Source organism: Maylandia zebra, linkage group LG4 (assembly GCF_041146795.1).
Source record: "Maylandia zebra isolate NMK-2024a linkage group LG4, Mzebra_GT3a, whole genome shotgun sequence".
NCBI classification, from domain to species: domain Eukaryota; kingdom Metazoa; phylum Chordata; class Actinopteri; order Cichliformes; family Cichlidae; genus Maylandia; species Maylandia zebra.
Genome location: NC_135170.1, coordinates 18,987,603 through 19,001,656, shown reverse-complemented (window position 1 = coordinate 19,001,656; position 14,054 = coordinate 18,987,603). Strand labels below are relative to the sequence as shown.

The window sequence follows — 14,054 nt, the reverse complement described above, 5'->3', positions numbered from 1 at the left end:
CAACTTTATTAGTCCCTCCTGCCTCTCATCTGGAGTCCCCTCCATTCACACCACTGATCTCCTCTACTGCACCAAGTTCCTCAAATAGAATCACTCAGCATCATTCCTCTTGGCGGGAAATTCCCTAGACTGGTCCTCAAGAAAATCAAACCAACCCTCATGGATTCATTTGCATCATAGGCCTCCTCTGTGCATTATGCCAATTATCAGATATGCAATGCAGTGAAATCACTCTGTATGCAGAGCATATGCACACAAGGAAGAGCATCAGATATTCTGGATCAGCTGTAAGCGAATGGTTTTCAGTTTTTCTTGTTTTGCAGGTGAAATAAAGATCAGCAACATTTGTTTACCTTCCTGAAGTTCTGTATCACTTAGTTTTTTTCCTGGTGCATATAATCCTAAGACTAAAGACTAAGTAAAGCGCTATACAAATACAGGCTATTTACCATGTGATAGTTGGGGGTTTTAAATCTGGCTGTTGCAAACAGAGCTACAATATGAGAGAACTGTCAGCGCTTGCGTCGAATAAGTCTTTCAAAGCCGTCACTGAGCATTGTTACAGTATTATTTTTCACTATTATCTTACAAAACAGCAGTCCAGGTGTTGAGGAAACCAGTCAATCATCCATCACAATGAAAGCAAAGCAAGGCTAAAACTAGCAATGTCAGCGCTGCTCCCAATCTCCTAGTTTCAGCTGTCACAGCTTCTTTCTCGGCTAATGGCTTTAAGTTGCAGAGAAAAAGTGAAAGAAGCAGGGAGAAGAGTGAGCGGGTGGGAAATGGTGTCTGTGAAGGGATAAGATTTAGGCATTAGCAGTGACAAGTCAGCTACCTTGCAGGCTTCTGTTTGGTGGAACCATAGGCTGCATTCAAACATAGCTGCTGGGATGTCACCCATTGGTTTGTGAAGCCCAATTTGAAGGCTCAGTCACTATAAAAGTTTTTTGGGGGAGCCAGAAATGACCTTGCTAATATAAGGTTTGAAAAACTGTGCTAATTAGTGCTAAATAAAAATAAAACACAGGCTTTTCTCGCACTTAAATGCACAGAAAACCATATCAGGTAAAATCAAAATCCATATTACATTTTCCAAATTCTCCAAAAGACACCACAAGTATGGCTGATGAGCCCTTTTTAGTGGTTCAAATTAGCAAACGTAAAGCCTCATAGACAGCTCCTAGAGATTTCTCGAATGATGTCATGGGCACATTAAGAGTTTTCTGCCATATTGGATGTGATGCAACCACAAGGAACGAACTGGCCATATTTAGCCAGCTGGCTGGTCAGTCATCTCTGGAAGGTGCTGGTTGATTTGGACGCTAGCAGTTTGTCGTGGTCACCTGTCGTTTCTGCATAAGGCAGCCGACTTCTCTGCAAAAACTTTCCAACTACTTGCTGAGCTGTAGTAAAACTTGAAAAAGTGGTGAGGCCAGCGTAGACCTTCAAAGTAAAAGCTATCCATCACATTTCAAAAAGAACAAATTTGACTTCAAAGGTGAGTGGTCTCTGTTTCCAGTTTCTCTAGTGCTTGGAGTGTAGTTTCCAGGTGTCTGTAGACAAGTCAGTGTGTTCCATGTAATCGTCGAATAGCAGCAGTAATCTGTAAGTAAAGCAACTGACGGACAGTTTTAAAAAGTGGTTGGGGAATACACATTGTCAACTAGCAACCAATGGTTGCCAAGATGAGTCTGGCCAGTCTGTAGGCCTGGGACTTTAATAATCAACCTCCAGCAACCAATTGCCAACAAGTTGGAGAATCCATATTTTTGCCTCCCAGCCAGTGGTTGCCAGATGGTTGCAGACTCTCTCGGCCCATGTGACTTCAACCTTACTAACTTCAAAATTGCAGACAAGTTGACATAGCCTGGTTAGCGGTCACATATCTGCAAAACCTCAACGGGCTACAATGCTTTTAGTCTCAGTGAAACTCCAAACTTAAAAAATGTTTAAAAAGGGGTTAATTAGCTATAGACATCAAACTATTTTTGTAAACACATTAAATTCAGCTGTAAATGTGGGCATTTACAGCCCCTTTAAGCAAGCCTTCAGTTTTTGGCAAAACCCTTCAGTTACTAGGGGTGTGGAGAAAATGGAAAGGCCTGACACACACAAGCACTGATGCAAATTATGTAAAAGTTCATAAAGGCCAGAGAGCTGCCTATTTGAATTAGAGCAGATAGGGAAAAGCGTTGCTACTGTGCCTGTTTAATTCATCCTCTGAAATCACAGAGCGACGAGCTGGGAAAGAGAAGACAGAGAAAAGAGTGGGCACAAACAACAAAGAGACACTCAAATGAGACAAAACCTAAGAACCAGTTTAGATTTCTGAAAGTTTAAATATTGTCTGGAGATTGATAGCTTTTTTCTTCTGATCTTACACATTCAGCTCATTTTACTGCCACTTTATTCATCATTTTATTGTGCCACCTTCACAACCTGCCTTTATCTGACTTTCTCCCTCGAGCCTGTGATGCAATCAATGGGTTTGGACAACTCCCATGGGCAGTTAGCCTTGACAGCTGACAGGGGCTGGTTTCAATGCCTGCCCCTGATGTGTGTGCGCACACGCCTGCATGTGCGTGTGTCAGGAAAGACTCAGGTGTGGACTGAGAGTAAAGGATTCAGTGGCTGATGTGATTAGAGAGATGAAAAAAGAGAGAAGTAAGGGAAGTGGACTTCATTTTTACAGTAATAATCCCATACAGCTGCATCAGGAAATGGAATGGCATTCATTTATCATCATTTGCCGAACCTTCAAAGGGAAGAAAAATTTCTCTGCACAATTTTCTGTCTTTTTTTTTCACATAGAAATGCCCACACTGCTCTCTAACCCATCAGTTTGACTTCTCTCACGACAGCAGCTTGTGGTCTATGTTAGTCCCCTAAAAACAGGCAGTTAGGTCATCTCCTTGCACATCAAAAACATTCTGCTGGCTTACGTGAGTCATTAAGTGACAGAGCATTAAAAACACATCCTAATTGACTTGCTTTTTTTTTTTTTTTTTTTGGGAATGAAAGGCTTAACACTTCTCTCCTGGGGTAAAAGCAAAAAAAAAAAATCTGCAGTTTGAAAACAAGTTGGATGTTGTCAGAAGTCTGTTGTTCCTCCCTTTCTTCCTCCTGCCCAGAGAAAAACTCAGTAATGAGACACATCTTTGTGGATCTTGTTTATCAGTTTGACAAAACTCGGGGGTAAAGATTGCTTTGACGGCACGCCGTTTCTCTCAATTTTTTCGACTACCTTCTGACCTAACGTCTTTGGCAGACAAATTTGAGAAAGATGAGAAAAGATTTTTCCCCCCTTTTTTGAAAAGAACCCCTCACAACCAACTTTAATACATTTCATCCAAGACACTGAAAACAGCTCGACTGAGGTGTTTGGAGCATTTTCTTTCTCATCAGACATACTGTAAATAAAACAAGAGCGAGCTTTGACAGTCTGAAAATCTCCCTTGTCCACAGTGTTCTCATGCTGCACAGAAGCACAGTGAAGTAAAGCAGCAGGTTTCTAGGCGTGGTGAACATTTTGTCTTTCATTTTTGTTTTTTTAACCAAACGAGGCCTGATGTGTCAGGGGACTTGTGCGCTGCCATGGGAAATAATCAATCAAATAAGCACACCAGTCCCCCAAAGGCATGGATATTGACCTTTGGAGTTAATGTTGCAAGAGGCTACTTGCACTCATCTGGCATTGGAAGGAAGCCACACAAAAAGCTGCAAAAATTCCAGATGACAGAACCTGGAGATAACCAAAGCAATGACACTACCACTTGCATCCACACATAGTCTTGGAGACTCGTGCACTTTTGCCACTCGCCACACAAACACACACACACCTCCACTCTCCTGCGGTGACATTTGAAGGACAGGGGCCTGGAGGGAGAACAGGTTTTGAGAGGTTAGATGAGGTGGAGGGGCTGGCTGGTTGAGGGTGTGAGGTAAACAACACCTCTGAGTTCAGCGTGCATGCTTAATGTGCTCTCTCGCGCTGACGGCTCCGCTGGGCAAGACTGCCGATGACAAGCTGTCTGGAGAAGTCTCCTACTCCTGCACCATCTCACTACCTCGGTCTCTCGCGCTGTCTGTTAGCTTTACTCTGTCCAGCTGTCCATGTCGGGTGCGGACAGCTTTTGGTGCAGTCTCGTTGGCTTTGTCTTCCCTGCCTGACACAATCCAACCTCTTTCCTCCTGGCTGTCATACCACAAGCTTAATCATTTAAATGTGGAAAAAAACAAAACACAGGCATAAAAATGAAGACTGGATGTGTGTGATTTTTTACATAAAATGTAATATTTTATCATTTTATAGTTTTTGTTGGAGGAGAAACATTTTTTTTTTTGTGACTGATTCTCCAGTGGTCTCATAGCAGCAGTCAGAAACATCCGGGGCATTCCCTTCACCTTTGTACAGTTTTATGAAATGCATACTAACGATATATTCATGATCACTGGCAGCAATGCACACATGCAGATCAAAATACAAAGATATGTACAAACGTGAAGTGTACACTCTTAAGGTGTGTTCAGACTGAAGGTGAAGCAAATTTTGAAGAGACGGACATGACTGCATACAATACAGAGTGTACAGGGGGACGCAGGCTTGATCAAGGCAGCTTGGACTGGAGCAAAAAAACACGTTAGGAAAGATGTGTGCTTTTGCTGAACCTTGTTCAAGACAAGGGGGGTCTTGAACATCAGTCTAAGTGAGAGCTGTAGCACACACACACAGTGCATGAAGGCACACTCTGCTGACGCACAAATTTGGTGCACTGTTCTGCTTGTTGTATCTGACGTCCGGCGCCTGTAGTGTGTGAGCGCACAGTGCACAAAACACTCAAGCTGTCAAACTTGTGCGAATAAAGCAAGGCGAGAATTTGCTTCGCTTTCTGTCTGAGCACAGCTTTACAGCTATCTTTAAAATTTAAACTAGTGGTTTTTACCCCCCGACCTGAGTTCGTTAACCTCATTTACTCATGTTATCCAATTGGAGCCCATCTCTCTAGCGACTGGTTTTGGAGAGGGCAGAGGTGCTATCCGACCAGTTGGAAGTTTAGACGTGCAGAAGCAAAAACAGACAAAAATGAGTACTGTTGTAATCCGAGGAGATAAAAATCACATTGACATCATTTACTCAGGGCATACACATAGAACATTTATTGCTGTGTAGTCAGGCTTTAACCTTTGATGCCATATTCACTGACACAAGGATTTGTCTCAGAAAGATAAGAGGATATATCTTTAATGCTAAAACAGCCCTTGGTTGCTTTGTGTTTTTTCCCTCTTCGACCTTTAACCCCGCCAGCTATCCTTACTGACAAACAGGACATTTCAGGAAAAAGGCAAACACTTTACCTGAAGTCACAAACGCACATGCACACACAGTCCCTCACACAGACACACGCGCACACGCAAATGCCTCACTCGTTAATACCCAACACCATATGCTAAAACATAGTCATCAAAGTGATTTTGCATGATAAAAAAGGTCAAACCCTCAGATTTTCTCACATCACCTCATTCCTCTTGAGAAATGGAAAAAAATAAATAAGGTAATGATTGAAACGCCAGGGATAAAACAGTCTACCTCTTAGAAATCAGGCTTAAAGATGAACGTCTCCTTTTTGGATGGAGCAGTTAATCGAGTGGTGGAAGCCAAAAAGACGCCAAGTCTCGTTCCGCTCTTACAGTTTCAGCTTTTCGCATCAAATCTCCGTGCGTGAAAAGTTTGCTACAACATACTGTATGTGTGAAAAGATGGGGGGGGGGCTGAGTGCATCACTGTGTCGTTTCAAGAATAAGCATACTGTATTGCAATCCCAGAATCATGCTTAAGGAACACTAATGTGCCCGTAATCGATATGTTATGGTGTAACGCTCAAATTAAAGCTTTCATAGAGATGGTGTACGCTGTTTGTGTGGTTTTTTTTGTTGTTGTTTTTTAGCATAGGAGACTAAAAGCAAACAAAGTCCCCTTTTGTGCAGGGAATGTCCGTGAGCTAGACAGTCCCCATGTGGTGAGTGAGTATGGCTGTTCCCACCTCTGGTTGTCCTCTGAGACTCCAACATCTAGAAAAATCAAATCGCGAGGAACCAGCGTTCCCAAGGAGAAATGTGCTGGAGGGAACAATCACTTCAGCGCACAGAGTTTGTTTGAAATTTTTTGCTTCGTTGTTTTATACACTGTCCACACCTTAGAAAAATGTTAGAAAACTTGGAAGCCACTGGCAGACCAAAAAAAGTCCTAGACAACAAAGTCAAAGACACTGCATGGGTTAAACTAAATCGGGACAAATTAACGGCAACACTTGCACGTGCCTATTCTCTTTTCTACAAAAATAGTGGAATAGAAATCACATGGTTATCACCCAACATTGACATGTCAATACACTTCTGTATATAGTTAAAAATCTTGGTTAAATGCAATCCCATCATGCAGTCAAGGACCCTTGCAACACTTTTGTGTGAGGGTGGTTTCTTTTTTTTTTTGTCCATTCGCTTTAAATCCTTAAACGTAATGAGAGGAAGTGGCGTCAAAAAAGGTGTGTGCTTGAAGTCTCACTTGAGCGAGGGAGCTGCAAACCACATTTTCCAGTGCAGGCGTAGCTGGGCCGCTCACACGACGCTGTTTCTCCTGGCCGCGTCTGTGAAGCTCCATCCAACCTAGCTTTCCGTTTTATACTATATTTCTTCATGTTCACGAGTGAGAGATGCTGGCAAGAGAAAGGAAAATAACCAATTTCACGAATCACTCCATGCACAGTTATACCTCCACAGTCTGTTAATTTATTTCCATTTCCCGGTGCCACTGAAGACCAAGCTGAAAGACGTGCGAAACTTTTCCTCAGTTGATACCTCTCCCCCTGGTTTCAAAAACACAGAGGTGCGGTGCAGCGGTGAGAATGCTTTAATTCATTGCCTTAGATACCTGAGGCGGTGCTCTCTCACACACACTCACACACACACACAAACGTGAGCACACATTCCTGAACTTTCCTCCACCCTTCACATTTTACTCTGATCTCAGCAGAAGCTCCTGTGCCAGAGTGAGTAAGACCTGTTGTTTCCGTCTGCCAGAACAGATGGACATTAGATCCGCTTTCTGCTTTTCCAGCCAAACAAATGACCTGCCTTCTCCTTGCCCCAGTCTTCCTCCCGCCTTCATATATTCCTCCATCACAAAGCCTCCGCCCGTGTATTTGCCACACTGCCTTGGAGACATAAGCGAATCAAAACACCCTCTGTTGGCATGGATTGCTATTTCTTGTTTGGTTACTTCTGTTTTTGCATTTTTAACCTCAGTGAACCCGAGCCATCAGGAAAAAGGAAATTACAGTCGAGCAACATGAAGATTCTTTGTTGTATCTTTGAGTTCAAACCCTTTTGTATCTCCTTCTGGGTTTGCTGTGTGATCAGAAGCTTCCATGGCCTCCCATACTGGTACAGCCGCCAAGTTGGTGGAAGCTCTTGGACCTTGAAAAGGCCACTTCCACACCAACAGACCATAACCAAAACCACTCCCATAGATAGCACAAAATAGGACATGGGCTTGTCACGAATGTATAGAAATGGGTTAAGGGGGCAAGATGAGGGTTTGGTTTTGGAATCGTGTGTCATCAGACCTTTCTCTCACCGATGAGGCAGAGAGAGCGAGAGGGATAGCAATGAGTTCAGATCCAAGGAATGGAGAGACAAACAAAAAGGAAACATTGGGTTTCATCTGTTTTTTCGACAAGGCCCTACTGTTGTTTGGCTTGAGCTCTTCCCCTTTAGTCCTTGATCTCCATCTCCTATTTCCCCTCTTCCTTCTCCTCTTCTTGTATCAACCCCAGTCCAGGGGTTGGCCAAGAAGCCTTGGGGGTCCATAAGCTCCAGACCCATAATCTCCCTACGACCCTCCCTGCTCCGGGAAGACAGCAGCATCCCCCCTTGGTCCAGGCTGCCTGTGCTGTTGCACTTCTTTACTGCTCCTCCTGGGTACACCAGGGAGCTGGGTGATAGCAGTGATGTCAGCGACAAGCTGCTAAGTGTCTCTGACAAGTGTTCACTGTTGCCTGCTTGGCTGGAGCCACAACCGCCAATAGACGATCCAATCCCTATGCCCAGGTCCTCATCTGAAGGGTCGATCGAGTCATCGCGGGTGTACCCAGGGCTGGTGCTGCCACGCCCGCTGCTCTGACTCCGCTGGTGACCCCTGGTGGCCAGAAGGGTTAAACCAGACGATGGGCTCGGTCTTGGTCTCAGGGTCTGGACTGGGGAAGAAATGGAGGTGGTGTCCTCAGGCAGAGGGAGAGGACACATAAGCGGCAATGGAGCTGATGACAGTGGAAAGTCTAAGTTCTGAGGTGGGGACACACTGAAGCTCAGTCCTTCTTCCAAGGTGGTCTGAAGGCTGCCTTCAGAGCTGCCTGTAGCGAGGGACGAATCACTGTGGGAAGGGTACTGAGGGAGATAAGAGACAGAGTGGAGAGAGATAATGAGCTCATCAATCCAACTCTCTTTTTCATTAAGACTTGTAACAGTACTGATTACAAGCCTGCCTTTATTATATTTACTTGATCATCATTTGTTAGTTAGCAATTACTGAAATATATTTCAACAGAACCTCACAACTGTCTTTTTATGTTTCCACGTCAAACATCATCTAACTTACCGTAATCTATCTATTTGGTCCCTCGTCCCCTCTTACCTGTGTGCAGAGCTTCTTCCTATGGGCTCCAGGGGAGCGGAACGAAGCCCACGAGGCTCTGGAGGCTCGGGAGGCCAGCCTAAGGCCTCTTGACAAACGTAGGCTTCTACTGCGGGGAGGTACTGGGATGGCTGCTTAAGAGACCAGCAGAGGACATTATTAGTCAGTTCTTACAACCAGATTTTATTTTAGGGTTAAGGATGTATTAAAAAGACAGATTTTATATACAGAAGATGGTGACGGATTAATCTGTAGTCTGGGCCTGAATACACCCAATATGATGCCATTTGATGTAAAAACTAACTGTACATGTGCATATATAGAGCTAATCCTACTGCAGAGGTCAGTTTCTTCCTTAGACTCCCCCCTCGTCACCTCTTATAGGCGCATTTTGAGACTTACTGTACGTGGACTTCTCTTGTTTATTTATATAATTACTTGAATTTAATTTATTGCCTTGTTCTTTGATTTGAAGTGCTGTTTAACCAAATTGTGCAGCATTTTGTTGAGGCTGTCACTTAAGATTACAGCATTTCGTTTACACAATATACACACACAGAGCAACAAGCAATTCACATTATTGTGCTTATGTGTTTGTTGCGCTGTGGATTTACTCACCTGGGCTGCACTGAGGTGAACAAACACGCGGTTCGTGTGTTTGCATTTCCATCTCCTGCAGTACGATCTCCATCTCAATGCCCGTGCTGAGGGCTCTGCATGGCTGGCTCTGCACCACAGTCTGAATCTGGTGACCTCCTCCTTCGACCTCCTCAGAGCTGGGAGAGTCACTGCTGCACTTTACCTACAAGACAGAAGATTAACAAATATCCAGAACAGTGGATGCTTTTTCCTTCATATCTAAATTAGACATATGGGCTCAATTTGTGACGCAAACTGCTGCGACCTGTTTTGGAAAAGCTTGTATGATTAAGATGATTAGATGATCATTAAGTTAGCATAAAATTTTCTTTAAACTCTCATTTCATCTCCAAAGCAATAATTAATCCATAATTCATGTGATGTATTTTAAATTGAGGGTTCCTGGTTGAGGCAAAAAAAAAAAAAAGCCCCTAAGGTGCTGGGGAGATATTAAACATGGCCTCTGAGTCACATCATTCTCTTTGGCTTTTCATTTCAGTGCAATTCAAAGTGTGAACATGAGCTCTTAATTGTTATGTTAATCCTATATTTCGTGACCTTAAATGTTTAGGTTTGAAATTCCCGAGCATCCGCAAACAGGCCGCGATGGCTTGAAGTGAGTAGCAGGAGGCGGATGAAGGCAAGAGTTCAAAAATAAGCTGGTACATGTGTGAGAGTGGGTGTGCAGGAATGCTTTTGTGCTTTCATTAGTGTACTGTACCTCTGAGTCATTCAACCCGAGCCCCTTAACAGCCCCATTTCAGGTGAAATCTCAAATAGCCTTATCAAGCATTCGCTTCTACCCCTGCACACACATCTCTTCAGATACCACCACTGTCAATGGAAAATTGTATTTAGTAGTCAGTATAATCTTTTAGTGATATAAGTTTGCTTATGGTAGGATGCTGTTTGTAGTTATTTGGTAGTGACAGGATGTGTGATTTTTAGCAGGCTTGGTTCACCCCCCACATCCTGGGAGCATGGGAGAGGTCGTACCTTGTTTTATTGTAGATACATCCTAACTTGAAGATCTGTTTGATGTTTGGTAGAGCTTCCTACCCTTTGTATGGTTTCACTGTGTTATCTTTGGTAAACCATACATTGGGTGTGGGGGAAGACTACCCTCTTTATGACCAAGGATGTTGTTCCTGCTTTTAGGTTATATGACCCTTTGTTCAACACACACACACACACACACACACACACACACACACACACACACACACACACACACACACACACACATACGCTCAATGGAGTATAAATAAAGACCGGGGCAGTTCTCTCACTGGAGTCTCTTAGAGTGGAGGCTGCCCTTGCTAGCAAGAAGTTCTGTGTGTTTCTCTTCTCTGAGTCTTTACTGAAGAAGTGTTTTAGAACATTTTCCCTAACATTTACTTGGTCCTTCGAGCCGGATCAGAATATATCAGAACTGTTATCTGTGACTCTGTTCCAGGATCCAGCACTGATTCCTGACGCCGTGGGGAGCCGGCACCGAAGTCTGTGCACAGCCCTCTCAGATGAGGAGAGAGTCCCAGAGCGTGAATTCGAGTCTGGGCCGGTGACCAGGTCCACGGCGCTGGGATTCAGTCTGGTGATCCGAACCGTCAGTGGGACATCGGGGGTGAGAAACACTATTTGGTATTTAAAGACGGCCGCAAAGATTTAAAGTAACGTGACAAATTAAAAATACGTTTAAGTAACGTGATAAATTAGGTTGGGTTCGCCGGAAGGAGCCGAATTTGACTAGTTTTAGAGGTAGCTGAAATTATCTCGTGACAAATTAGGTTTAAGTTCGCCGAAAGGAACTGTGTTTCGACCAGTTTTAGAGGTAGCTGAAATTATCTCGTGACAAATTAAAAATACGTTTAACAAATGAAAACACGTTGAGTATATAAAACGGCCGCAAAGGTTTAAAGAAATGTGATAAAATAGGTTTAAGTTCGCCAGAAGGAACTGTGTTTTGACCAGTTTTAGAGGTAGCTGAAATTATCTCGTGACAAATTAGGTCTAAGTTCGCCAAAAGGAACTGTGTTTCGACCAGTTTTAGAGGTAGCTGAAATTATCTCGTGACAAATTAGCGCGCAAATGTCTATGTGTGTGTATGTGTCTGGAAGTAAGTTGATTTTACAGCACAATACGCTGCTGAACTACTTCCATTTTTGTTTTCTTTGCTGAGGCTCACGTAGTGGTGACAAAGGAGAACGGTTGAGTTTCATCTCATAAAACTGATACCGCTTCACCGTTAGGGTGAAGTCGAAGGCAGTATCAGTAAACCACTCTGAAGTCAAGCGTGCCAGTGACGGCCCAGCAAAAAATCTTTGAAAATGGGGGATAAACAAGTAAAATTAACACCTGATGAGAAATGTCTAGAAAAACAGCAAGCCGGAGCAGGACTAATCCAAAAGAAAGAGAGAGGAATGCATAGTGGAAGAGCAAGAGGTAGAGGCTACACACACACACCAAACAGTGACTTTAACACTACATGCTGGAGGTGTGGAAAAGAGGGACATTTTGTACGTGACTGTAAGAAACAAAGAAGACAGTAACTCAGAATAGGATAGCAGCTCAGGTGAAGAGAGCAGTTCAGACTAGGAAGAACATAATAATCCCTCACCCAGTGAAAATTAGAGATCACAGTAGTTTGAAGTAGTTTAAAAAAGGGTTGGAAACAGACCCGACTGAATAGATATAAATGCAAGAGGAGTAAAGTAAAATAAACAAAAGGCTAAATTACAACTTAATTTTAATGCATTCAAACTAATAATAAAAAGGATAACAACCTATAAACTGGTATTAATAATGAAAGCAGATAATTCACACAAACAGAACTGTGATAACTGGAGTGTGCAGCGTTTCCGTGAGCAGTTTTCCTGCATCTTGACTTGTGTGTAGAGTGTTCATAACATCAGCATTATGTTTTTGTTTATTTGTTTTGTTGGGTTGAAAAATAGTTAAATAAACTGGTGATCATATTTATGGATCACCATGGTACATATCAGCTATGTGATTTATTTACGCAGATGAAAAAGTGAGTGTGAATGTGTTTGACGTCACAGTGTTTTTGTGCGCTGTGTAAAAAGAATTGTTTTTGATTGTGAGAGCGGTGATTCTGCAGGTCACCAGCTATTTAAAATAGTAATAATAATAATAATAATACAAACAAAAAAGAGTGAAAAAGAGACAAAATTTACATTGTAGATGAAAAATAATTATAGGAAAAAGGTTTTGTGTTGATCAACCAAGAACAACTACAATCTTATTTTCTGCTTTTAAGAAAGGACGGTTCACAAAAACAGAGAGAGAGAGAGATGTGTGTTGATTAAGCAGTGAGGATAATAATGAAAGTCTCTCAGTCTGTCGTTTACAGGTGGGGAACGGAACTGGATCAATTCTCCACGGGCAGCAGTCGGAAGAAAATTATAGGTTGAAATCATTAGAAAAAATAGAAAACACCCAGCCAGAATTTTTTGGCTAAATTGTTTTGCAGCTTCCCATCCTCATCCCGAACAAGCAAGCTCCAAGGAAACGAATCTCTCCCTGAAGACACCGAGTGCAGTTTCAGAAGCACGAGCATGAACATTTAACAGTGGACAGGAGTCCAAGAGACAATCTGAGCAGAGAGGCCCAGCAGCGCTGTGGGCAAACGGCATCAGAAAGAGAAGAACCACCATCTAGATTGGATGGATGGAGATGCGTTTCCAGCAAGCTGCAAACTCACTGTGTGTGAAGGACTTTGACATTTGCCATGTTTGGAGTGAGATGGCAATAAAAGAGACAGTGGGACAAAGAGTGACACGGGACAAAGCTGAAAAAGCTGACTGCCATTGGACTGAAAAGTGGGAGAGATGAAAAGGAGCAGAAGAGGACTGAGGCGGCTGTTTTAGCGTGGGCAATCAAATTGGGTTAAGGAATTCGGGGAGACAGGCGACTGCCTGGAGGTGGAGGATTGACAGTGTCCAGACCACCACAAAAGGGGGAGGACGACAAGCACTCAGGTATGCAAGTGTACTGTTAGAAAAAAATGGAAAGTGACACGACACATACAGATAATATGCACCAGAGATAAAAAAAAAAAAATCATACACAAAGTGTTACACATTAAGAGAGGGCATTTGTAGAAGGGGTTAACAACACACAGTGTGGTTGCCGATGGTAACCTGCAAGCATTTGGGGTTTAGCTGTGCCTGACTATGACAGAGTTTTTCATTTGTTTCTGAAACAAAATTTGGAGTGAACGGAGCTTTGTTTCAGAAAAAAAAAGGGGGAAGGTACATGAAAGGATACATAAAAACAGAACATGCACTAACCCTACTAATACAAACACAAAATAACTCATGAAGATTAGACAACATTTTAAGTGTGTGAGTCCGTTTATCATCTTGTCCAAGTCACCTCGTGTGATGCAAAGACCTGGTGATTAAACTCATAGCTAATAAGACACATTAGGCTTATGTGTGTGTTGTGCAGCTGATGATTGATTTGGAGTGAATCTAGCTGATGATTCTTCTCCTGTTGAGAAGTCGAGCTTGCCGATTAGTATAATGGTATGATTTACCCTCCTGAGATGAGGAGTTTGTGTCATGACTTAACAAGGCCTTTTTATTTTGATACTTTTACAGTGCACTGAAAGTTTGGTTTGATAATCTGTTATTTTTCATTTTTATCTTTTGAACAGGCACTGATTTTGTTTGTCTATTTCTTTTCTTTAAGCAGATCTGCACGT

At 42.8% G+C, this 14,054-nt stretch overlaps 1 protein-coding gene across 4 annotated transcripts in view; it reads right to left on the bottom strand.

Moving 5' to 3' along the window:
* Positions 1 to 224: 224 nt before the first annotated feature.
* The window catches only part of LOC101477663 (voltage-dependent T-type calcium channel subunit alpha-1I), a 111,579-nt gene continuing 97,749 nt past the window's right edge, over positions 225 to 14,054 (bottom strand). For 3 of the 4 annotated variants that reach the window (XM_076883100.1, XM_076883101.1, XM_076883103.1), the window contains exons 33-35: positions 9,308 to 9,491; positions 8,690 to 8,823; positions 225 to 8,442 (exon numbers count right to left, since the gene is read on the bottom strand). In XM_076883100.1, the coding sequence (XP_076739215.1) occupies positions 7,717 to 8,442; positions 8,690 to 8,823; positions 9,308 to 9,491 (1,044 nt within the window). In that variant the 3' untranslated portion in view covers positions 225 to 7,716. The remainder of the gene's footprint in view (positions 8,443 to 8,689; positions 8,824 to 9,307; positions 9,492 to 14,054) is intronic. The other variant, XM_076883102.1, reaches the window with a different exon arrangement.